This window comes from Artemia franciscana, chromosome 10 (assembly GCF_032884065.1).
Source record: "Artemia franciscana chromosome 10, ASM3288406v1, whole genome shotgun sequence".
NCBI lineage: Eukaryota > Metazoa > Arthropoda > Branchiopoda > Anostraca > Artemiidae > Artemia > Artemia franciscana.
The window spans coordinates 28,101,412-28,129,229 of record NC_088872.1 but is presented as its reverse complement, the minus strand read 5'-3'; the positions used below and the strand labels follow the sequence as shown (position 1 = coordinate 28,129,229).

The following is a 27,818-nucleotide window of genomic DNA, read 5'->3' as shown; positions in this document are numbered from 1 at the left end:
CACTTACAAAAAAAAGCAACTCCTCCACCATGAGATAGAGGAATACCATCTTTGTCCAATCTGGGCTTAAAATGGGAGTCGTAATTAGGAATCGAGCAAGAATCTTCTGTAGCAGACCATGTTTCAGTAAGGCAAGCAATATCAATCTGGTTTTTGCCAAGAATAATTTGTAGTTCCTCCATTTTATTTACTAGTGACCTTACATTCGCAAGAAGGATTCTAGGAAATGAGTAGGAGTGACGTATCGTACCAGGGTTATTGGCGAACACTTTCCTAGCCGGGTTTTCTTTCCCTTTGTCAGCAATAGAGCTGCTGCTCATGGTCTTATGCTCAATTAGTTTTTTGGTCCTCTTGAGAGAGGTTCACTAATACTACCAGCTGTTCTAAACCGTTTGGGTACATCATTGCGAAAGAATGTTTGTAGGCTTTTTCTTTTCACATAAGACATTTGCACAATCTGTCTTTTCAGAGCAATTTCTGATTCTGGCAGCTGAATTAGAAGGGGCTGGTGTCTTGAAACAGAGTTCTGAGTGGTTGGTTTTTTCTCCCCCAGCCTGGTTGCCTTTAATATTGTTGGCACTGGAAGTTGAAGCTGGTTTTGAATTATTTGCTTTACTTGAATTACATCATCAACTCCTTCTTGTTCCGGTAAACTTTTTACAATAATATTCATTTTTCTCCGTTGTGCTTCATGATGGCAGAAGGTTTCTTCCCTTACAATTTCTCGTATCTCATCAGTCTGCTGGGTAGTCTGGGTGTATTTTTCTTCAATTTTCTGCAACCGAGAGTTAAGGTCCAGAAATGCACCATCTACATATTTATGCGTTTCTTCATAGCTAGGCTTCTGGGCAAGCTAAGTTCGTAGCAGAGCTATTTCAGATGAAATCTGTTCGACTGAAATATCAATTCTCGTAATCAAATCATACAGCACCTGGGACTCAGCAGAGAGTTTGGGTATCGGTCTACCAGGTGAAGTAGATGGGGGTTTGGGTCCTTTCTCGAATCAACTGGGTTCCCATCCACTGTCTAGTGTGATGTGGTGCTATTTGAGGGATTTTTGCCCCTGTTTGTAGCACTGAAGGCTGGACTGTAAGAATTTGTTGCTTGCCTCATTCTGGTTGTTCGGGTCATTTTTATAATTTACTTCGTGAGAGTTTAACAAGAAAAGGGACAATATAATGAGTACAGTAAACTAGCCTTTGTTTCTTGGTTTTATAAAATAGACAAGACAAGACTTTCCTCTATCAGAGTAAAAACAATGCTGGTTGTAGATATGGATCTGATCAAGATAATCTTGACTTCTTAACACCTTTCTATTCACCTCTCACCTTTATCGTAATATGATTGTCTATAATATCAGAAATTATAATTATTTTCGCAACTGCTTAATCCTGACCTATATGATATATAAGCCGTGAAAATATCAATAAGAGAATTCACAGTTCCCAAGGGAATTTTTACTCAAGTTTAAAAATAATCCGCTTATTTATAATTCATTTGGTCACTGAATTTATTATTATGAATATATTGGCTATGGGTCAGGTAGTGACGATAATCGTTTACCAAATATTAGTTACAGGTTAAATCCAAAAATAGGTCCTCATACCTTGAACTCTGAATCAATACTGATTTGGTATCTAAGCTGTGCTCCCATCCCACTCGGAGACGACCTGCTTTTCGTATACACATCAAAGTGTTACATGGCACCAAAAATAGAATTTTTTGAGTGCAATTTCCGGAGAAGGAATACTGGGAAGCATAAAACGTTTATCATACAGATCTAGACGGTCGAACACCACTAAAAAGAGGTTTATAATCCCTCCTCTTTGGTGCTACCCCTTTCAGCCCCCTTATAACCTAGTAAAGAACAAACAATACTCCATAGTAATCGAAAGTTTAAAAGTGCATTTTGAAAAAAAAAGTCTAGCGATAAAAACTGCCGTTTGAAGCTGACTCAGAAGTAATACCCATTATTTCGACAAAGCTTAATAACAAAAGGAAAGTGGCGTGCTTTATCATTCTGTAACACCAAACTACGTTTGCCCCATGGAAGAACAAATTGCTATCAAATGAAAATTCTGACACAGCTTTTGTGTTAAAAAAAAAAAAAAAAAAAAAAAAAAAAAAAAAAAAAAAAAAAAAAAAAAAAAAAAAAAAAAAAAAAACAAACTGTATGATCTGCCCAGTTTCAGAGGAAGTAATGCCGCACGGTGCTGCATTCGTTCCTGAAGAGCCATATAGTCCCTATAAGCTTACTGGTTTGTATGCACATTTGTTTTAATATGTTAAGATATTTGGTAAAATGTAAAAATTCTGGCCATGTCGCCTGCAAAATTAGTTGGATTGAGAGGTTAAAACACTTTTAAATCAGCTTTAGATATATATATATATATATATATATATATATATATATATATATATATATATATATATATATATATATATATATATATATATATATATATATATATATATATATATATATATATATACATATATACATATGTATATTTATATATATATATATATATATATATATATATATATATATATATATATATATATATATATATATATATATATACATATATATATATATATATATATATATATATATATATATATATATATATATATATATATATATATATATATATATATATATATATATATATATATATATATATATATATATATATATATATATATATATATATATATATATATATATATATATATATATACATATATACATATGTATATATATATATATATATATATATATATATATATATATATATATATATATATATATATATATATATATATAATCTAAAGCTGATTGAGTGGGATGGAAGCACAGCTTAGATACCAAATCAGTATTGATTCAGAGTTCAAGGTATGAGGACCTATTTTTGGATTGAACCTGTAACTAATATTTGGTAAACGATTATCGTCACTACATGACCCATAGTCAATATATTCATAATAATAAATTCAGTGACCAAATGAATTATAAATAAGCGGATTATTTTTAAACTTGAGTAAAAATTCCCTTGGGAACTGTGAATTCTCTTATTGATATTTGCATGGCTTATATATCATATAGGTCAGGATTAAGCAGTTGCAAAAATAATTATAATTTCTGATATTGTAGACAATCATATTACGATAAAGGTGAGAGGTGAATAGAAAGGTGTTAAGAAGTAAAGAAGAAGTCAAGATTATCTTGATCAGATCCATATCTACAACCAGCATTGTTTTTACTCTGATAGAGGAAAGTCTTGTCTTGTCTATTTTATAAAACCAAGAAACAAAGGCTAGTTTACTGTACTCATTATATTGTCCCTTTTCTTGTTAAACTCTCACGAAGTAAATTATAAAAATGACCCGAACAACCAGAATGAGGCAAGCAACAAATTCTTACAGTCCAGCCTTCAGTGCTACAAACAGGGGCAAAAATCCCTCAAATAGCACCACATCACACCAGACAGTGGATGGGAACCCAGTTGATTCGAGAAAGGACCCAAACCCCCATCTACTTCACCTGGTAGACCGATACCCAAACTCTCTGCTGAGTCCCAGGTGCTGTGTGATTTGATTACGAGAATCCGACAGATTTCATCTGAAATAGCTCTGCTACGAACTGAGCTTGCCCAGAAGCCTAGCTATGAAGAAATGCATAAATATGTAGATGGTGCATTTCTGGACCTTAACTCTCGGTTGCAGAAAATTGAAGAAAAATACACCCAGACTTCCCAGCAGACTGATGAGATACGAGAAATTGTAAGGGAAGAAACCTTCTGCCATCATGAAGCACAACGGAGAAAAATGAATATTATTGTAAAAAATTTACCGGAACAAGAAGGAGTTGATGATGTAACTCAAGTAAAGCAAATAATTCAAAACCAGCTTCAACTTCCAGTGCCAACAATATTAAAGGCAACCAGGCTGGGGGAGAAAAAACCAACCACTCAGAACTCTGTTTCAAGACACCAGCCCCTTCTAATTCAGCTGCATGAATCAGAAATTGCTCTGAAAAGACAGATTGTGCAAATGTCTTATGTGAAAAGAAAAAGCCTACAAACATTCTTTCGCAATGATGTACCCAAACGGTTTAGAACAGCTGGTAGTATTAGTGAACCTCTCTCAAGAGGACCAAAAAACTAATTGCGCATAAGACCATGAGCAGCAGCTCTATTGCTGACAAAGGGAAAGAAAACCCGGCTAGGAAAGTGTTTGCCAATAACCCTGGTACGATACGTCACTCCTACTCATTTCCTAGAATCCTTCTTGCGAATGTAAGGTCACTAGTAAATAAAATGGAGGAACTACAAATTATTCTTGGCAAAAACCTGATTGATATTGCTTGCCTTACTGAAACATGGTCTGCTACAGAAGATTCTTGCTCGATTCCTAATTACGACTCCCATTTTAAGCCCAGATTGGACAAAGATGGTATTCCTCTATCTCATGGTGGAGGAGTTGCTTTTTTTTGTAAGTGTACCCTCCCAAATCGGATTCTATCATTTTCTGAAATAGAGAACAACTCCAAAACTGAAGTTTTATGGCTCTGGACCAGACCCAAAAACCTCCCAAAAGACGTATCTTGCATGATTTTTTGTATTATTTATTACCCTCTCCGTAGTGGATTTAAGAAGGAGCTGACGGCATATCTGCAAGTTTATACTGACAGAATTCGCCACAAGTACCCCTATGCTGCAATTACATTATGTGGTGATTTTAATGAGCTAGACCAAAAGTGGCTTAGCGCTGCTCTTAGTCTTGACCAGGTAGTCTTGACACGCAGTGATAAAACCCTAGACTTGATTTTTACCAACATTGAAGATTATTACTGTGCCCCGAAAATAGCCCCTCCATTAGGGGCAAGTGACCATCTATGCATCTTTTGGACCCCTTTATCATCCTTTGCCCCTAAACCATTGATCAGTTATTCATATAGACCCATTACTGACGAGAAGATTGCCCATTTCAAAGTAAAACTTAGCTCCAAATCCTGGGCCAATATCCTATGTCTTACCAATGGTGATGAAATGGCTTCTAAGATTTCAGCTGAACTTTTCCAGTTATACTGTGACACCTTTCCAGTGAAAAAAGTCAATTACAAATCCAATTGTAAACCATGGATAAATAAAAAAAAATGTGTACCTAATAAATGAACGTGATAGACTCTTTAAGGAAGGATTTTTCCAGGAATCTCGGAAACTTCGAAACATTGTTATTAGTGAAATTCGTAAAGCAAGAAAAGAGCATGGTGCTCACATGCTCAATAAGTTACTGTATTCTAACCCTAAGAATTTCCACAAATGTATTCAGTTCTCATGGGAAAGGTCTCTTCTAAGTTTCTCTTACTGGATAGTAATGGCAACCCAGTGAGTGCAGACATCATAAACGATTATTTTACTTCAACTTGTAAAAGTCACCCGCCACTCCAAAATATGCCGGCCAACAGTGCAGTGAGTGACATTCCTGTGATTGAAATACATCAGACCCAGCTTAAACTCGAAAATATTGATACAAATAAGTCAATATACCCAGGTGATATCCCTACCAAATTGATTGTGAAATGTGCCCATTATTTAAGTGTACCTCTAACTGCAATTTTTAACCAATGTTTTGTAGATGGTATTTTTCTAGTGTGTTTTAAACGAGCTATTATATCACCTATACCGAAAAACAAGACCCCAAAATTTCCCTCTGACTTGAGACCAATATCAAAAACCTCTATTTTCTCTAAAATTTTTGAAAGTTTTATTTACAATTTCCTCTTTGACGATATTCAAGATAAAATTAACCCAAATCAGTTTGGCTTTAGGCCGAATCATAGCACCACCCATTGTTTATGTTTATATATATTATTATTATATTATTATTTATATATATATATATATATAAATATATATATATATATATATATATATATATATATATATATATATATATATATATATATATATATATATATATATATATATATATATATATATATATATATATATATATAAATATATATATATATATATATATATAGGGCAATGTGCCTGTTATTTGACGCTTCTCATTCCCTCAAAAACACCTTGTTGGCTTTTGTTATCATCGGCTATAGATAAATTGTCAGTTATTTCTATCCATTTTTAGGCAATATAAACCTAGACGGCAATGTCTTTAACATAGAAATTTTGTATCCAATGTGTGTACTTAACATCTATAAAATTTTTCTGAATTTAAATAAAGACTGCAAAACAGAGTGTTTTGTAGACTATTAGTAGACTGTAATGAAATTTTTTACTTAAAGTCAAAACTTCGTCTTTAGGGGCCAATAAATTGAATACTATCTTAATGGATATAACCCTCTTGAATACAATATCTTTATCTCAAGAAAACTTAGCTATTGGCAATGGTTGTTTCAATAGAGTCATATATTAGGTAATTTTTTCTTTTGTTTTTATTTGTCTTGTTTATTTTTAAACTATCAGTTGGTTTTTCGATGGTTTTAAAGTAAGCAAACACAAAAGAGGAAAAGCTCTAGTGATATGGCTTTGGGGGGTTCGGTTGAAACCGTTAATGGAAAAAAAACTGTTTAATTGAAATTTAATTCTTTTAATTTTTCTTTTATATATTTTTTTTTATAGGAAGGTGCAGACTGAATCTGCAACAGGATCGTCATCTAGCAACAGAGTCCGGACTACTCTGACCATTCGAGTGGAAACAGTAGATTTTGACACCCAGGCATGTGCTCTTCGTGTAAAAGGAAGAAACATAGAAGAAAATCAATTTGTTAAGGTTAGTCGCCTTTATTAATAAATGAGTTCATAGGTTTATCCTGAATTTTCTGAATACGAGTCCATGTGTGCTTCATCAGAAAGTATTTTGCGCGTGCACCTATCATTAAAAAAATCTCTGTAACTTTTGTGACAGATTTAAGAAAACCCTCCTCCCAGTTCAAAGCCGAAATTAGGTTTAACCATGGTTGCACATCTGCTTCATTAATAGTATTTTGCAGGTTCAGGTTCTAATTCCACTTCTACCTCGATCTCTCGACTCCCATATGATTCCCGATCCCGATCCCCGAGTATCTGTCGTTTTCCTTTCCAGTGACATTGATAGCATTTTCAAGTTACGGTAGTCATATTACCTTAATTAATTAAAAAAAACTTTCCGGGAAAGAAGTTTTTCAAAGAAAAGTAAAGGCCATTTTAAACTTGGGATCAGAAGATACAAATAACTGTTAAAATTCAAACTCAAAACGACCAAAAATTACGGTTGAAGAATAAATGAAACCCAAAATGAAGCAAAATTAAATAAACAATCATAGCAAAAAAACATACAGCAAGTAAAAATATAAATAAATGAATGAATCTTAAAGCGAGTAATGCTTAAATTGAATATGCAAATCATGCCTAAAACGAAAAAAAATATTTTACTATTGAAGTATAAATGAACCCAAACGAACAGAAATTAAGTAAACAATCAATGCAAACAAACATACAATTGATACTAGTATAAATGAGTAGATAAATCATAAAACGAGTGAAACCTAAGTTGAATATGCAAATCAAGCTTGAAAAGAACGAAAATCACTACAAACAAGAGTTTGGATATCGCCTCCTTTTCTCACTGTAAAAGTCCAAAACCTTCTTTGTCATTGGCGCTTTACTGAAAACTCTATGTGTCTTGAACAGTCTTGGAAAGTATAAGCAAAATCAAAATGAATATTTGAAATATGATGATACAAATTGTTGGAAGATCCATTAGTTCAAGATTTTATTTCAATATGATATTATTTTCATTTTCAATGCTGTAAGAACTGGAAAAGAAAATATTTGTAATATAATTCGTTTTCAGGGAAGCGCCAATGACGTAGGCTTTAGGTTTTTGCAGTAAGGAAGGGGGCGGTATCTAAACTCTTGTTTGTAGTGTAAGTATATTCGTCTTGAACAATTTTAGAAAGAACTAATAAATTAAACTGAATATAACGTATGATTATATTAATTGCTGAAAGCTCGTCTGTTCAATTTTACTGTAATTTTAATGTTTGTTTTCAATATTAAGTACAAAAGAAAATATCTGTAATATATTTCGTTTTCAATAAAGCGCCAATGACGCAGTAGGTTTTAGACATTTACTGTGACAAAAGGAGACAATACCAAAACTCTTGTTTGCAGTGATTTTCGTTTGTTTCAAGCTTGATTTGCTTATTCAATTTAAGTTTCACTCGTTTGAATATTTATCTGCTCATTTAAATTAGTATCTATTGTATGTTTGTTTGCAATGATTGTTTATTTAATATCTGTTCTTTTTGGGTTATAAATAGCAAAATATTGGTTTTCGTTTTAAGCTTAATTTGCATATTCAAATTAAGCATTACTTGCTTTAAGATTTATTCATTCATTTATATTATTACTTGTTGTATGTTTTGTGCTTTGATTGTTTATTTAATTTCTGTTCGTTTTGGGTATCATTTATTCTTCAAATTGTAAATTTTAGATCTGCTGATCTTAAGTTTAGAACGGTATTTACTTTTCTTTGAAAACTTCTTTTCGGGAAATTTTCAAAATTAATTTTTGTTCGTTTTTGGTTGCAATATTTGATTGCTTCTATAAGAACCACATATGCCCCAGGACATAACTTACAACGCCTGTCTCCGGCCCTTGGGGGGTTGTGTCGACCCCTGAGTTTTGATATATGATGTTGGAACTATGTTTAACAAAATAGTCATCGCTAAGTTCTGTCGGATGGGTTTGGGGAAAAAGACGTGGAGGGGAGGGGCTATTTGCCCACATATCCCTTTTGACTCCGAAAAAGTGAACTAGAACTTTTAATTTCCAATCAAATCAGCCCTCTTTGAATTTTGCACGGACATCCCTTCTATAAGAGCCATATTTGCCCCCAGGGTATAACTTACAACGCCTGCCAACGGGCCCTGGGGGGTTGTAACGACACAGGATTTCTTGTTATCTGACCTATGAAGTATTTTTGACAAAATGGCTATCTCAAAATTTTTACCTGATGTATTTGGGGAAAAGGCATGGGAGGAGGAGGCTAACTGCCCTCCGATCACTTTTGGCTCTTAAAAAATGAACTAGAACTTTTAATTTCCAATCAAAAGAGCCCTCTCTGAAGTTTTTACGAGCATCCCTTCATAAATACCATATATGCCCCCAGAGCATAACTTACAAAGCCTGCCTGCCCCCGGGATCGGGGGGGGGGGGTATCGACACCGGAGTTGTTATCTGATGTTTGAACTATTTAAAAAAATAGCTCTCAAAATTTCTATCGGATGGGTTTGGGGAAAAAGGGCGGGGTGGGTTCTAGTTGCCCTTGGATCCCTTTTGACTCTTAAAAAGTGAACAAGAACATTCAATTTCCCTTCAAATGAGCCCTCTCTGAAGTTTATACGAGCATCCCTTTCATAAAAACCACATACGCCCCCAGGACATAGCTTACAACGCCAGCCACCCCGGACCCTCGGGGGTTGTGTCGAAACTGGAGTTTTTATTATCTAATTTTTGAACTATTTTTAAAAAAAATGCTGTCTCAAAATTTATATCGGATGGGTGTGGGAAAAGGGGCGTAGGGAGGTCCAGCTGTCCTCCGACCTCTTTTGACTCTTAAAAAGTGAACCAGAATTCTTTATTTCCAAGCAAATGAGCCCTCTATGAAGTTTATACGAGCAACTCTTCCTTACAAACCATATATACCCTCAGGGCATAACTTGGAATGCCTGTCCCCGGACCCTGGGGGGTTGTATCGACACTAGGTTTTCTTATCTGACCTTCGAACTATTTTTAAGAAATTGGCTATATTTGTGTGAGTGGAATCTTAGAAGTTAGTAACAGGTTTTTGAAGCTTTTTGATATTAAGCTGGGAGTAAAACAGGGTAGCACCCTTTCTCCCAAGTTCTTTTATAAATGATGTTGTTAACTTTTTAGAGAATAGATGGGCTCCGAAAGTTAGCCTATGGACTCGAAAACTATCTCTTTTATTATTTGTAGATGATATTGCTTTGGTGGCTAATAAACCGCAAGATCTGCAGACGCTTTTGAATCTCATAGAAGGATATTATCAGATAACAAATTAAGGCTGAATACTGAAAAGAGCGAAGTTGTTATTTTTTTAAAAAGGAGTGTTTGTGGCGAAGAAAAGTATAGATTTAAATTTAATAATAAGAAACTAAAAGAATAAAATATTTAGGTTTCTTCTTATCGCTAAATGGAAGCCTGAAGAGTCATGTTGATGAAATAATTAAGAGAGGTAGAGTGGCCATATCTGCAATTTTTTAAAACCCGACAATAACGGAGATTAAAAACCTAAAAATGCATAAAAGAAATTGAATACAAAAATATTACCCGTGATAGAATATAGAGCAGAGATATGGGGTGGAGAAACGGTGCAGCAACTGGAGTCCCTGCAGCTACAGTATTATAAAAGAGTGTTTGGTCTACATCAGACAACTCATTCACAGATTCTAAAAGGTGATATGGGCCTGTTTTCTTTAAAGTTGCGTAGGTCTATTTTAATGCTTAGATTCTGGTTGAAGTTAATTAAGAGTAATGACGATAGACTAGTAAGAGCGACGTATGATCAGATGTTGAAAAGTGGCTTAAAGACCTCGTTGCCAGTGGTCTTAAATAGTGGTCTTTGTTCTAGTGATTCTACATTTTGTTCATTGATAAGTTTCTAAGGGTGTAAATGGCAGACCAAGCACGATAGGCCGAGAAAATGCAAAGTGCCCAGTTTTGCGAGAAATTAATTTTATACTGGATTTATTACCGGTGCTTTCGCAGAAAGTTAATGCGATTCTTGAACTTTCGGATAGCATTGATACCATACAAGTACAGTTAATTAGCATTATTATACGGTTATCCTGCAATGCTAAGACAAATGAAGAAATTAAAAGAGAGATGGAAAGTGTGAAATCAAACCTAGCAGTCTCTTATGAACGAGCCAACCAGCTCGAAGCAGTGCAGAAAAGAACGAATTTAATGATCTCTAATTATACTCCTCAACACCTTGACGATTATGCTCTGAAACAAGTGATAACGGGATTATTAAACCGTACTATGCCGTCTCTCGAAATAAATTGAGGTGATATACGTGGCATTTTTAGATTGAAATCAGGGCCAATAGTAGCAAAGCTAAACCCGGTTGAAATTAGAGACCATATTTTAAGGAACAGCTCCTTATTAAGAACGTTAGGTCTATCGGTGGCTCCGGATTAGACAGCCGTACAAAGGGAGGTCCGTAAACACTTAAAGGAAATGTAGACTCTTTCGCAAAATTAGGGCTGGGATGCAAAGTTACGAGTTGACAAACTGTTTATCCAAGGCCGATTATTCAGCTGGAAATTCCATTGTCAAGATTAAGTGTAATTTGAAGCCAGTTCGACATCCTGGTCCACCCCTTAGTGCTAGGCTCCCAAATAATCCCAATAATACTCCGATGATGCTAGATAGTGATGCCAGTGATAGTGATGCTGAGACATTGGTACCATCAACCAGTACTACTCAGGCAGTATCGACAGCTAAAAGACCTGCTAGTACTATTGTCAGCCCTAACGACCTGCATCGACCTGGTACTCGTAATGTTGCACATAAAGGAAGCCATTCGGCAAGAAACAAGTTTAACGAAAGACATCGTGGTGGTTTTTTCACGTAAGGTGTATCTTAATGGGTATAAATAACCGCAGTGGTGATCATTATCATGTTGCCTTTTCCCCAACTAAGACTAGTAACGAGCAACTCCAACCAAAGGCTAACGATGTTAACGTTCTGACAGAAAGCGTAGACACATAGGCAATAAAGGGCCATATACTGAGTCTACTGTCATGGAACATGCAAGGATTACGTGATAAGTTGACATATTTATATAACGATTTATTTTCGTTTGATGTAATTTCGTTTATTGAAACATGGAATGATTATTCTCCTATATCACCTCTCCCTAGGTATTTGGTAGAACAGATTGTGCGTAATGTATCAAGAAATAATAGACATCATAGTGGCACTTTAGTTTTGATTAAAGCATCTGCTATTGAAGGTTATGAAAGAATTAATAGTAGATCTGAAAAGCTGCTTTGGCTGTATATTTGTTTTAAATGTGGGAAGCAATTAATTTTGGGTTTAGAGTAGTGTATATACCTCCACAGAAGTTAGTAATACTTGAAAAATTTTAGAAGAAGAATTATTGTTAATGCAAGAAAGTTATTGAGGTCTGGAGTGCGTGTTGAGGGGGGATTTTAATGCTTATGCCGGCATGGAGGCTGAGATCCCAGATGTTTTGATCCCAGATTTAGGTGATTTTGTCCCTATTTGTTGTAGAATACCACGAAGCAACATGGAAGAAAGAAGAAAAATAAATGTATGGGGAAGAAAGCTTCTGCCGTTTTATGGGGATCATGGTCTGATGATTGCGAATGGTAGGTTTGGGAATGATAAGGGCAGGGGCGAGTTTACTTGCCTTTCGGGTCCAACTCCAATTGTTGTAGATTATGCGCTGGTTAATACGCAATTTGTACCTGAAACAATTAATATGGGATCTATAGATTTAGTTGGATCTGATCATAGAGCTATTATACTTGAGGTGAAGGTTAGACAGTTTCAGGATCGCGGTCCGCGAGTAAGAAATTTCTACAATGTTAAGTATAGAAAAGTAAGTTTAAGACAACGAATTAGGAATGATTTAAGAGATAAAGATAGTGAGGCATTTGAAAAGGGAGCCTTTGGAGTTGCATGCATGTAAAAAATAAGTTGAAATCGTTAGAAGACAATGAAAAAGATGCACATCGTGTAATTATGCAGTTAAATGAAATAATGGGCAGTTGTGCAGAATCGTGCTGCCTGACAAAAAAGTAAGAAAGAAGGAGCGGTATTTTGATTTGGATTTTAAGTTAATGAAAGGAGAAGTGAGATATTCATTGCATCGCTTGAATGGATGTGAAAGCGCGGAAGATCAAAGTTTGAGATTGGCTAAATATAAAGATAAAAGAAGAGAATACAATATTTTAATAAAAAGAAAAAAAGAGTATGAGAATAAGAAGAAACTGGACATTGCTGACGATTTTAGAAAAAAAGATTTTTAGAAGTTTTGGGGAATAAGGAATGATGGAAAGGGAAAAGTTAATACCCAGGTTGTTCCGGAAGCTGATTCATGGCCTGATTACCTAAAAAATTTGGAAGGTGATCGTATACCTATGAGGGGACACGATTATGATTTAGTGGATGGTGTGATTATGATAGTGGCTATTTCAAAGTTCTTATCAGGTGGGTTTGAGGAAATTAGGAAGTGGTGGAGGGAGTTGCTTGCCCGTCGGTCTTTTGGTGCTTAAAAAGTGAAGCAGGACTTCCAACTTACAAACAAATGAGCCCTCTCTGAAGTTTATACGAGCATCCCTTCCATCAGAACCAAATATACCCCCAGAGCATAACTTACAACGCCTGCTCCTGGGCCCTGGGTGTTGTATTGTAACTGGAAATTTTGATATCTGAGCTTTGAACTATTTTTAACAAAATTGTTATCTCAAAAATTTTGGGGAAAAGTGGGGATATGAGTGCCTCTGTGAAAAAATAAGTAAATAATAGTGAATTTACTATAGTGAATTTACTTGCTTCTTTTGCTGAGATGGGCTGTGCCTCCTTGCTGTACAAATGGTTTTATTTTTTTTTTTGCTTTTTTGCTTCTTTGCATTAGCAACTTTAGTTGATATAATCCGTAACATTTTTTTGCCAGATCCAAACTCAGAAAGTCTTATCTTTACTTGCATCTTTAATTTTAAACTGAAACTAAAATCAATGCAATATGAATTACCGTTTTGTTTTTATTCCTCTTTTCCTGCTTAATTTTTTTCAATACTGGAAAGATTTTTTTAGATTTATTTACAGTTTTGCTTGTAATAAGCTAGTCAGTGTAGCTATTTCAAATAGTCAACTTAAAAAAAAAGATTTTTAAAGAAGAAGTTTTTCAGAGACGTAAAGAGCTATATTAAAACCTAAGACTAGCAGAAACAAGGTTATAATAACTGAAGCCAAAAACTAATTGTAACTATTGTTGATTAATAGATGAAACCCAAAACCCACAGATATGAAAAGGGATTACGGATACGATAACGCTATAAATGCCATCTATCAGAAGGAAATCAATTACCACAAACAAAAGTATGGGTACCGTCCCCTAAAGTTTCTACAGACCAAGGGGTAATTGTTCTTACTAAAAGCGATTTCTATTTCGAGTTGTCTGATTTTTTTTGTCTTAACGGCAACAATAATAAAAATACTATATTGAGGCTAATCAAGGTCTACAAATACGAGTGGTACTACTTTCCCCCTCTCTGAAACATTCCAAAAGGCTAGAGAGTTATGTGTATAGTAATCAAGAGTTGGTTTCCGTTTTTGTGCTGTTGCATTGATGATGCCTTTTTTCACTATTTGGTTTAGTATCATTTGTCGTCACGTGACCAGTTCAATTATTCGATAGCGTTTAATCATCATGAATAATATTGAATTGTATTTAACTTTTGAAAATTGGATTTGGACTCGAGGTGAAACACGACGAAAAAAGAAAGATTGCGAAGGAAGGAAACGGAAGAACATTTCCAATATGACGTTCCAGTAAATCAGCATTTTTGAGCAAACTTGACATGTTTTCGGATAAGGCTATCTTCACATTACCCTTCATCTCTATATTAAACTGATTCGACATCCTACTGTAACATGCTCTCAAAATAAAAGTGTGTCTTCTATATTTGCTTCTTTTCACTGGACATCCCCGACTATGATGAAGGGATCTTCTGACTTTCGTAACAGTGTTCAGGCTTACACATGAGCTCCACTGGTGATAGGAAGCATACGTAGTTTTTGTTTGATGTGTCCGCCACCAGACCTCAAGCGGGATGGCAGTAGTTGCTTCCGCGTGGATTAAAGTCTTAGCGGCTGCGTAAAGAACAGAAAAGATGTCACGAGAGTGCAGGACTTTCGAAACATGTACCCAGATTGTGCAGCCAAAGAAACTATCTTTTCGAGCACATTGGAGTGAACTTGGATGGAAATAAACTACTGATCAAGCCCTCTTCGAATCATTGCAATTTCTCATGTAGAACTGTGAATATTTTTCATTATTGTTGATAAAAATAATATTTTGCCAAACTTAATTTTTTGGATCAAATAAGTGTATTTTGGTGTCTAGCCTTGGAACCTTCTTTTTTTCTAACTTTCCTGACTCTAGTATAATTGGTTGTAAATAAAATGTTTTTGGCAAATATAATCCCATGCGAAGTGTCGAACTGGAAATTTGGTCTAATAACCTTTTAATAAGTATAGAGCCTTTCATTTAAGATTTTATTTTTCTTTTACCAAGTTTTAGGATAATAGAAATGGATATCTGGATATCACAAGGATATAATTTATTGAGATAATAGGGGTATAATTTACCTTTGACAAATGTTCTTGCTGGAATTACTGAAATAGAAAATTCTTACTCTGCCAACAATGAAAAAAAATGGCATCTCATTCTGTGTTAGCTCCTATTTAGTATGCTTTGAGCTTTTCTCCATAAGTTTTGTAGCTGTATCTCTTCATTAGCTTTCATCAATTTTCTTATGATTCTAATCCCGGTTGATATTTTCTTTGGATTTTTCTTGTGTCAATTAAGAGCCTTTCATTGCTTAGAACTAATGAAAAAATACCTTACGCGATTAGCTTCTGTTTTTGATTTAATATTTTCGAACGAAAAACTATGGGAAAAGGTATAGGAAATAATCTTTCTACATTTTTAGTTTTCTTTGAAGGTTGGTTTATGGCTAAAAAAAAAAATAACGACATTTCATAAACTTTCACAAGGAATTGCTATTGTGGAAGGGATTTCATCTGGATTTTTCCTCCCAGATGCGACACAATTTTTGAATGAGTTTAAATTTCTTATCAGTTCTCACCCAGATGCAGAGTGGGCGCTAGACCGTATAAAAGCAGTTCTTATAAAGTATAAAATTAAATCAGCTGCAATATCTCGTTATTGAGTTAGAAAGAAAATTTTATCATACATCTCATAAAGGACACGGACTTGCGCAATCATGAAAACATCGGCATTGCTGTTCATATCCGAACCTGTTTCGGTATCAATCGATGTGGACATAAGGGATGTAATGCAGGATTTTTTTTTTGTGCGTCGAATCTCTGCGAATATTGGCTGGACTTCTGTCTAGGGTGTGATTGGATCCGAATCTTTGAAACATCATTCATCCCAATTAATTACCTCAAAATTAACATTAACGTTTAATCGTTATCTATCTTTGAGTTTAAATGCAATTAATAGTGAATTTTACAAACATCTTACTATGAACATGAATTGATTGACTCTCACTAGATTGATTGATTAACTCTAAGCAGTTTGTCTTCAATATATTGTATGCTGCTTTCCTATTTGTTTAAGTTTTGATCAAGCGTTTTAGCATCTAGAAACCTGATTTTAATTTAACACAAATTTATATATGTTCTCTTAAGTGACAGTGAAAAACGGATGCTCTTTGAGATGAAGCGATGCCTGTATCGCACTGGGATCAGGGGCAACCAGCGCTTCTCTTTCAAAGCTTTCAAAAACATTACCGAGGTCGCAAAACATGAGAATTTTTGAAGGTGGAAATAACTGAGATTTAGCATTAGGATTTTATTTTATTTGCGATTAAGTATATTCTAAGAACCTCTGCCTTTGGGGACCTCAACGCGCTAGAAAAAAAATGAAAAGAATTTGTGTTGTCTCCAAAATGGGGCCCAAAAAGTGTACAAAATCTTTTTTTAATTGGGGCACAGCCCCTCCTCCCCAAAGAGGGTGTTCTAAATGGCTCATAAACCTTTTTTCACGATTGGCTTGTAATTTTCAAGGATAATGACCTCCGCTAAGGGGACCGCATGTTTTGCTTAAATAAAAGGTGTTAGGGTGCCCAGAAATGAGTAAAGAAAATCGTTGTTTCTGATAAATTTTAGACTTTAAGTCGTAAGTCCCCAGACCAAGTGGAAGTCTATAAAAATTATTCTGAGGGTATGGTCCTCCCTCTCCCCATGGTGCCCAAATCATCCAAAACTCCATAATTATCCAAAATGGTAATTCTGATCAGCTCAAAAAGTGTATCCTTAAGTCCTTGAACCAGGGAGCAGCTGAATGCAGAGGAAAAACATTTGGAAAACATTGTCTCCCCAAAAAAGGTCAAACTACTTTTTTCTTCGAACGACTTGAATGATAACTCCGTAAGTTCCTTGACTAAGGGAACCCTAGTGCACAAAAAGCTAGGACAGGAACAGTACCCTTTAAAATTGAGATTTTTTCCATTGGATTGAAAATTATATCTATAAGTTCTTCCCCCTTTCAATTCAGAGAAAGAAATTAAGAAAAAATTTTGTTTTGGCTGCGAACGGGGCCCTAAAATGGATCAGCAAATTTTTTCTTAATTTTCTGAACGGCTTGCAATTTGAAAACACAAGTCTCTGGCCAAGTGGACTTATTTATTTGATGGTTTATTTATTGTTTTTATTATTACCACAATGCGAAAAGCTAATGCAAAAAAAAAATTTGGCGACTCGAGCCTCTGTCAAAATTACGGCTCAAAAAAGCGGCTATCTCTTTTTTTCGATTGGCTTGAAACTTCCACGGATTGTTCTCTTTGCAAAGGAGGCCGCACAATTTTGTTTGAAGGAGGAACATGTGATGGGACCAAAATTAGCCAAAAGTAGTGCTGTTTTTGATTAGTTTTAAACTAGCAGCCGTAAGTCCCCAAGCTAAGAAGAACCAAATATAACACAGAGTTTAGTTTGAGGGCATTTTCCCCCTAAAATGAATTCCCAAAAGTGCCAAATTTATTTCTGATAAGATCAACAGCTGTATCCCTAAGACCTTAAGCCAAAAGTACGCCAATGAATAAGTAGAAATATAAAAAAGCATCGACTCCCTGCAATAAGGGCCCAATTTTTTTTCCGAGCAGCTTAAAACTTATGTCCCTAACTTCCTGGATCAAGCAGACCCTAATATGCAAAGGTTTTTCAATAATAGTAGGCCAAAAACTGTTGCTTTTTCGATTTTGTTGAAGTTATTTGGAATTCCTTGGGCGAAAGGAAGTTCAATTCATAAAAAAGAAAAGAATATATATTGATTTGCCATACAATTGGTCCCTAAAGAGGGCCATGAACTTTTTCCGAAGACATCAGAACTCAAAACCTTGAATAACTGGGCCAATTGAGTAGTATCCTCAAGATAATTTTAAGGGGCCAGATAGGAGATAAACTATTAGAACTACTAGTCCCTCAAGACGTTATTACGCACACCTGGGTCTGATGCAATACTATAGCGCACGTGTATAGTACACCTACGTAATAGGGAATGTTTTCTAGAAGACGCAGTTGTCTGTTACGTAATAGGGAGGGCTTAGTTTGGTTGTTACGTAATAGGGTTTGGAGTGTTACGTAATAGGGTTTGTTAGAGTCCACTGTTCAAGCAGGGAAGTTTTTAAGACATTTTTCTTCAAGACATTTTTTCAAGACGTTTCAAGACATCCCAAGATGTTTTTTAAGATATTACTCTTCAAGACGCTTCAAGACATCCCGAAATGTTTTCTAAGACATTTTTTCAAAACGTTTCAAGACATCCCAAGATGTTTTCTAAGACATTTGTTCTTCAATGTGTTGATCCAGTTAGCATTGCTGATCCAGGATAAAACTCCAGTATATTTCACAAATGCAATTTAAGCATCTTAAGGAGCACAGGAAAGGCAGTTGGAAATCCAGGAAAGGCACACAGGAAAGGCACAGAAATCCTTTCAGCAAAGATATCTCTTATAAAAAAATAATATCAAAATTAATAATAAGTACAAGACATAGAAATGCTTCCAAGGAAGTATCCCTTTTGAAGAAAACCATAACCAATTCTCTTATCTACTTAAAAGTTTTTATACTATAAGCCCATATGGGACTTAGAATATATTCACGTCTAAGTAGCAAGATCAATCAAAAGACACTATGTATTGCCAGGCTATCAAAATAAGGTTTTTCTTTTTAATGTGGCTTGGGGGATCATCTTAAACTTCCAGGGAGTGCTGGGGGGCTAAGTTGTCTTGCATAGCTTAATTTTGACTAGGGATTTCTGTTCTCAGATCTGGGTAATTTTATTGGCACTATAAGCCCCTTTGGGACTAGGTTTTATTCCTAGTGACTTAGCGATGTAAGTCGAATTGCACTATATGTGCCACGTTTAACAAAATAGCTTTTCTGCATTATCTTGGGTACAGCCTGTGGGATAGAGTTTAAGCTTTCGATTTGTGTCTGGAAGGTCGAATTGACCTTGATTTTGGCTCTGGGGGAGGGCATAGAGGTAAATCTAAAAACATCGTATGTAACCAGATAATAAAAATGACCTAATGGTTAGATATAACTGCAATATCTAGGGAACTGCTCGAAGGTTATGAGTTGAAACTTTCGGATTTTTTTTGGGGGAGGGGTAAGGAGTCTTCAAAATGTTTTTACCGGGGTAGGATAAGGCGACCAGCCAATTTGTGTCTCTGATTTGACTGACACTTTCTGTGCTATTAGTCCGTGTAGAGCTTACAATCTATTCATGGTGAAGGAATGAGGGAAATCGAAAGACGCTCCAGCTTATCAAAATAGCATATCAAGGTTTTCCCGTAAAATAACAGGACTGAGTCGATTTAAAAACATTTATTGAGGAAATCGTTACAATCCTTTAGAAACTTTCAAAATAGGCTCCTTCTGCGTCAATGCAGCGCTGCCAGCGTGATTTCCAAGCATTGAGGGCATCATGGTATGTATTCTGCGGAATAGCCTTGAGAGCCGCGGTACATGCTGCTCGGATCCTCTCTGTCGCCTCAAAATGCTTTCCTTTTATTGGCCTTTTCAGGCGACAAAAAGGTCCGGGGGGCTACATCTGGGCTTTAAGGTGGCTGCAGAAGCGTTGGGATTCTGGCCTTGGTCATCTAGCTGTTCACTAGAAAGGGGGGTGAGTCGGGGCGTTGTCGTGGTGCAACTTCCAGTCGGCTTTGATGTCTTGTCGGACACTTCCACATTAAATTTGGTGTTGACGGTTTGTCCAGGAGGAACAAATCCATGGTGGACGATGCCTTTGAAAAAAAAAAAAAAAAATGAGCATCATTTTCACTTTGGATTTGCTTATACTTGCCGTTTTTGGGCAAGGAAACGGCGATGTGCGCCACTCGGAAGGTTGCCTCTTTGTCTAGGGATTATGCTCAAAGATCCATGACTCGTCACCTGTGTTTAGGCTACGTTATTCAAAAATATGGGATCACTTTCTCGCATGTTCAAATTTTCTTTGCACACTTCCACTCGCCTCAATTTCTTGTCGTCAGTGAGCATTTTTGGGACCATCTTCGCGCACACCTTGCGCATGTTCAAATGCACCGTCACACTGTTATGAACGACATATTTCAGTAAATTTAACATTTGTGCAATTAAATGATTACTTTGTTGGCGGTCTGAGTTCAAAACTTTGCCCACAAGAGTCACATTATCGGTGTTTGTCGAAGGCTCTCCAGTACGGTCTTCATTGGCGACCTCTTCCCGGCCCTCCAAAAAGTCTTAGTGCCACCGAACCACACCACTTCTTGCTAAAGCAACATCTGGGTTAGTCATGCTTGATCCTATCAAACGTCTCTGTCGCAGATTTGCCAAGTTTCACACAGAATTGAATTCTGTACCTCTGTCCTAACGAATGCTGCATTCTCGGTTTGCACCACTCACAGAAACACATCACGCAAAAATGCCTGTCCTGACTCCCCAGGTGCTCAGAGACCACTTTTTCCGCTTCAATTTTTTTTCAAATCCCTAAAAGGCTGGTGAGAAATCCCTAGAAATCCCTATTTTCGATACCAAAATCCAAAAAAGTTTCCCCATTTTCTGACTTGTTTCCAAGTTACAAGTAAAGCATTATTATGCTGACTTTAATAACATTTGTTTAAGGCATCTTATTTTGCAACTCAAGACCTTTTACTTGTACCAAAATATCACTACTGCTACTCACTACTGCACCAAACCACCTGAGGTAAACACAGCTACGGACACTCCTCCCCCATCCCAGTCTATTCATAGCCTCACAAGAAGTACATGGCCTCTTCCCACCCCATTCAAGAACGACGGGTCGTCATTTTTGTTTTTCAACTTGACCTTTGAAATTCAATCGCCTGTTGTTTGAAGGTGCCAAAGAAATCACAGCACCATACTACAGCTGGAGGTGTGTTCTTTACTCTGGAAGATTCTATTAGAAGGTTAGAATCAGACCGAATGCTTGGTATGGCATGTGCCCTCGTGCTGTCAGAATATCGAAGGTAAGACGACGAGCTGTCATATATAAAATTAGGAGACTTGGATACAATTGGAAGTTCCCATGAAGTCGTGTAGAAGTAAAAAAAAGCACTTGTAAGGTTTTTATATGTTGAACATCAAAATTGTTTGTAAGCTTTACCAATAACCTGGCCTGCTCATGAAGATATGCCATATTTTGTATTATGCCATATTTGTCTGGAAAGTAGACATTAAGAAATATATGATTGGATCAAGGAGAAGAAAAGAAGCCATAGGACAGATCAGGCAAAGCCTATACTGGGCAGTGCTGTTTGCAGATTCCTTTGTTCTTGTGGACACTTTTACACTGGCAGGACCCATCAACAGCTGGGGGGTTGACTACATGAACAGTGAATATTGAATAGAGTTGAGTGAGTTGTTGAGGTATTGAATGCCTTTTATTTACATCCGAAAATAAAGCAACTGGAATTAACCCAAATTCTAAAGCCGAATGAAAGCAAAGCACACATTTGTTCAGTTGAATTCATGCAGATATTCAAAACCCAACGGATATTCATGACGAAACTGACCTGTTTCGAGAAAGCTTTTGAGTCTTGATAGTAATATTTTTGTTTTATTTTAAATCTTGCTGAGAAAAACTCGCAGCAGAGAAAACTTGCAGCAGAGAAAAAACACAATTCGTGATTCGTAAATAAACATAATATCTCAGTTTCTTTCAAAAACGAACTAAAGGTTGAAACATTTTTTCAATTCTGTAATGGATAAAACTGAGCCTGTACTGGGCAGTGGTGTTTGCAGAGTCTTTTGTTCTTGTGGACATTTTTACATTGGGAGGACCCGTCAACAGATGGGGGTCGACTGCATGAACAGAAGATTTCAATTAATAGATCTATGAGATGTGAAAATAAAAACTATGATTATAATTCTACCTTGGCCATCCACAATTTTGAAAATATAGTTCTATTATAGTTCATTTAGTTCTTTTTGATGAGGCAAATTTAATATCCACAGAAAATGGTTTACGACAATCTTTTAGGGAGGCAATTGAAATTAGAAAATGCATAAATAGAGACCTTGCTTTAAATAGATAGTGGAGATACTCCTATATAGTCAATTTAAATAAACTTAATATTCTAAAAATTTGACATTTTTTCCTAAAAATGAAATTTTTAGGAAAATTCCAGAAATTTTGAAATTTTTCTAAAAATTGTTTTCCTCGGCTTAAATTGAGATGATCTGAATGCACTTCTAATTAAAATTGGGTCAGTAGGCAAGCTAAGTCAATTGCTAGGCAAAAATTCCTGCTCAATCTAATTGGTGAATGATATTTCATTTATTCTGCCTTTTTTTTTATTCAGTGTCTCATCTGCTCTGCTGGAGTTTATTTCAAAATGGTAGTTGTTTTTTTCTCTTTTTTTTTAGCACTGTAGACGGCTTGGCGGAGGTCCTTGCCGAAATATCTGATTTTGTCATCCTCGCTTCTTTTCAATCCGCCGGCTGATATCACCGTCGTTTTCTCTATCATTTTTTCTTGTTTGTCGTACAAAATGTGGCATATCAGTAGCTGAAACTCTCAGTAGGTATAAAAGTCGCCGGCAGCGAGAATTCTTGTGAGAAAGTCTAATGCCGAAGATAAATTACACAAGAGACTTAAATTGGAATCACCCGTGACAGCTCTATGAGGTTGTTGATTTTGGAACAGCTCTATTCTTTCATTAAGGTTGTGTAAAAAATCTGTAATAGAACCGTTGGAATGCGGCAAACCCCAATAATCAACGTTTTTCTTCCTGATATTAAAGTTTCTACAAACAGCGACTCTAAAACCCCTCCACATTTCGAAAAAGAAGCTTACGAATGAAATATGCAACTTTATTTGACACATAGAGAGCAGAACCTCCCTTCCCTTTTAGAAATGTCATTATTATTTTCATGTGCCTAGTTGGTACCCAAAGTTGTCTTTAATTTGTTTATTTGGGATTCGAAAATAAAAGAGGGGATTTGTCGTTAGACTTTCCACTAAAAGCCTGCCTCAAATTGCTTTCTTTTGTATTAGTCTCCGAAAATGTACAATAATGCTGTAAAGATCTCTTTGGTGAAAACTACTCTATAAGATATTTGTGTAAGAAAGGAAAAAAGCTTGTTTTTTCCTGTGATAGGATAGTGTCACATTTGTCTGGCTCTCTTCGAGAATTTGAGACTACCTTAGGGACGGAAATCCCTGTTGAGTCGTAAATGGAAGCCAAAATGTCGGACTAGATTTCAAAACAAAAAGAAAATGACGTGGTTTGGCATCATACTCCATTATATTTCTATAACTAAGTTAGAATATAAATTTCTTTATGGTGTTCTTAAATCACTATCTTGATTCAGAAGAAAAAAAGGAAATAGTTTTGTTAAAGTCTCATTTATTTCCACAAAATTCGCATTTATGTCACTCCTGTTTCGTTCTGTTTGGAAGGTCTTCATCTATTTTGATGGTGCTTAATTTGTTACTGTCCTTTAACACGGTGGCACTCCCGTCCGGCTTCAATTTCCGGCTATTGATTCTTTAAGAGCGGTCTACAAGCTGAGTCTGGCGGCTTGCTTCATTAACGTTGCTGACTTAAAGGAAAAGAGGAGAAGAACAGCAATAGAACTAAGAAATCTCTATGAGCACAATGAGAATAAAATGAATTAATTATATGCCAGTTATATGCCAATCGTTTGTTAGCTTTTGTGCATTAGCTTTTCTTGTTTCTTTATATATATTAACACATAATTAAGAAAATTGTTAAATCACTATTCTTTTAGATAATTTTGTGGCTTATCAATTATTTATGCTGTAGTCTAATCTTTTCATTGGGGTTTAAAGTTATTAACTTTATGTTTTCAACTATCATTTGTTGCATGGGAAGAAATATTACCTGTAAGTTTTTACTGCATGTAACCACCGAAAATTTGACTGCCCAGCGAGCAGTAGAAGGTTTGACAAATGAATATGAGGTGAATATAATTGACAAATGAATATTATCCATATAGGCGTTACATACTCATCGGGGAGGGGGGTGGTTAGTCTTCTAAATTTTACAAAAAAAAATGTTTTTATCTATCCAAATTGTACAAAAAACAATATAAAACTATAACACTTGGTCTAGTTGCAAGGGCGTGAGGGTACTCAAGAGATACACTGACATAATACTGTAAAAATCAAATAGAAAGAGGATAGAAGACATAAATGGAAATTGCAAATACTGCTGCAATGCACGTATTCCTCGATTCTGGAGCCTCTGAAGAGAAGCTAAGTGACTCATAAACGCTTTCGAATAGACAAGGGTCAAAAATAATTTTGCTTAACATTCATATAGCCTATGGCAATAAATTCTGCTGATTATGGTTGCAGTTAGTATATGGCCCAGTAGAATCAAGAGGTAGAGATAGTAGTGACTCGGGTGAATTTTACTTCCAGCTACATGAGCAAATACATAGGATCCAAGGTAGAAATATGGTGTTTTTATTAGGTTTTTTTTTCGCCCTCGTCGGTAGAGAAGGGCTGATGTTATCTTAGCCTAGGTAAATTTGGTGTAGAAAAAAATAGCAACAGTTATAGACTGCTGCAATTTCGCAGGTACAACAATCTAGTCATAACCAGCGCAGTATATGGCCATAACATGACCCATAAGTTAACATGGTATTCATATGGGGGTAAGATGCCTAACCTTATTGATTATGTCATTGTAAACCGAAGACTAGCAGGATCGAAACAATAGACTAGGGTACATATGAGTTCTGTTATTGATGTTAAAAGTAAAGATTACCATCAAGTAGTGTCTAGGGTTAATATAAAGCTGAAATTTAAGAAAGGTAAGAAAACTTTAAAACGCAGTTAAGAATGTTGGTGAAGATGCTTTAAGTATAGTAGAGACAAGTAGTGTCCAAGAAATATTTAAAGTGATAGTTCATGTGAGACTAAGTGGAATGTAAGGGAAGTGGAGAAAGATCAAAATATGAATATAAGAGACTTGAAGTAGAGGCCATGGATTAAAATTGCTGAAGATCTGGAAGATGCTGCCAGACGGCATAATATTGAAATGTTATACTGGCATGCTAAATAATTGAGAGAAAACAGTTAATCTGGACTTCTCAGTTAAAAATAGGAACGGGGCCACAATTAGTGATAAGGAAAGAGTTAAAGAGAGAGGGGCAGAACAGCAAAAAAAAATATTGTACCTAAATATAAAAGTACCTAAAATTTTAGGAAAGCTCTAATTAAACCCCCTTATAAGAAAAGTGATAAAGAATGAGTTTAATAATTAAAGAGGCATTAGCTTGGCTTCTGTGGGAAGCTAATTACTTCCTGATGATGCCTTTTGGAATTAGAGATGCTGTAGATAAAGTTTTAAGAGAAGAGCAAGTGTGGTTTTAGGAAGAATAGAGGATGTATCGACCAAATTTTCACTCTTCAGATTAATAATTGAGAAGTGTGTGAGTGACCTCACACCTTTAGTCCTTAGTTTTACGGATTATGAGTAAGCGTTTGGTTCAATCGATAGAAGAGCTATACCAAAGGTCCTATCCTTGTATAGTATACCAAATAAATACATTAAAGTGATTAGTGCTATGTACTAAAATAAGTTTGCTGCTATTTAGGTAGGTAACGAGGCATGTAGCTGGTGTATTATTGAATCACGAGTTAAGCAGGGTCTAGTTGTATCCTCACTTATGGGTCATTTTGATGAGGCCTGATCTAAAGGAGCACAACAAAGTCTATAGGAGAGAACCGAACCAAGTGGGGGAACAAAGCCTCCTAGACATAAATTTTGCCGATAATTTGAGAGTCATAGATAAAAATATTATCAAAATAAATGAATTTTGAAGGTTATGAGGGTTCAGGGTGCAAGAATAGGTTTGAAAATTAATTTTAAGAGGACTGAGTCGCAAAGACTGGAAATAAGTGAAGGCGAATAGGTGAATTTGGGTGATGAGAAGATCGATCAAGTTAACAGCTTCACTTACCTAGGTAGTATTATTTAGTAAAGACTGTGCTGTGAAAATAAAAAATGTAAAATAGTTAAGACCGCGGGTGTTTTTTCATAGTTGAACAACGTTTGGAAGGAAAAAGTTGAAATAATTTTGATCATAAGAAAAAACGAAAGCTTTTTTTTAGCTCTATAATACTTTAGTCTTTCTTTTGAAAGTATAAACTGAAAGAGTAGATACATTAATTCGGCATATATTTATTCACAGGAGTAATTGGGCGCTCGTACCAATCGATTCAGCTTATTCTTATTGCTATGCTCGTAGGTGAAAAGAATGTACCGTGTATGTATTTTTGGCTCTGAGTTGCTTTTAAAAAAGTCCGATGAGATCCCCTCGCATTTGTTTAACTATAATGATTATCTGGTTAAATGTTTAAATTTCTTTAGCTTATCGTCCATAATCGGTTCTGAATAAACTTTCGTCAATTAAATCACTCACCCACCCAAGGTTTACTTAATTTAGTCAAAATATCTTAGATTACTGCATTAGTCACATTCCAGTTTAGTGGAATGCGAGATAGAATAATTCCTATTATCCCTGGTTCCCAGTCTCTGTCATTTGCAAAAAAAAAAAAAAAAAAAAAATGCGATTCGAACGATTCATTTAATTTCCTGGGAAAACGTCCAATAATAATTGGAAAATCGTAGGCATAGGTATGATGCTGGAAAATCCCGCTCAAGCAAAAAGCTAGTAAATGCATACCTGGTAATCCAGTCCCAGTTTCCTTAGACACCACTTCCCAAGCTTTTTTAATTACCTTTCTTTATAATTTCTTTCTCTTTTTTTTTTATAAAAGACTGTTAAATCTCACAGAAATTATCAGATTTTTAACAATACCTTTTTTGAGAGAAGTCCTTTCTTAACAATTGAGCACGTTTTCTTGCATGTAGATTTCTGTTCGTAGTTTCTAATGGATAGTCTCTATGTTCCTCTTTTATGATAAGGGGCTACTAAATTTTCATAATTATTTCATATGATCAGATACAAATTATATGTATAAAACTTTAAAAGCTCTCCTTCCTTAACTAAAAATTTTCTTACATTTTTAGCCTCAAAATGAAAAATTTTCGCCAAACAATTGTAGAATAATTGATAAGTAGGATTTGTCCAAAATAATACGCAAGTAATGGTGATTTTATTCTTGGGTGATTTTCTCAATGTTAAATCAATAACCATGTTTATTGGTTCTTTCTGAGACATTGAAACAAAACGAAAAAAACTGAACCTCTACTTCAAATGGATTTTCGTAACATCTAGGGCCAACGAAGTAATTTGTTGCAGAAATTTGAACCTGCGATGAATTTCCGCCGGGAATGTCCCGAATACTGCATCGTTCTGGAATAATTTATAGACGGGGAAAGTGGACGTATGGACGGATAATAGATAGACATATCTATTTGGACGGATAATAGATAGACATATCTATTAACAAATCAACTAATATCATCTTTACACAATCCTAATAAGGGGGGG

At 35.5% G+C, this 27,818-nt stretch overlaps 1 protein-coding gene across 1 annotated transcript in view; it reads left to right on the top strand.

The window, feature by feature from the left end:
• The window catches only part of LOC136032022 (protein pelota-like), a 252,051-nt gene that overhangs the window by 32,360 nt on the left and 191,873 nt on the right, over positions 1-27,818 (top strand). Inside the window, exon 4 of the mRNA XM_065712099.1 lies at positions 6,654-6,804. Coding sequence (XP_065568171.1) covers positions 6,654-6,804 — 151 coding nt within the window. The remainder of the gene's footprint in view (positions 1-6,653; positions 6,805-27,818) is intronic.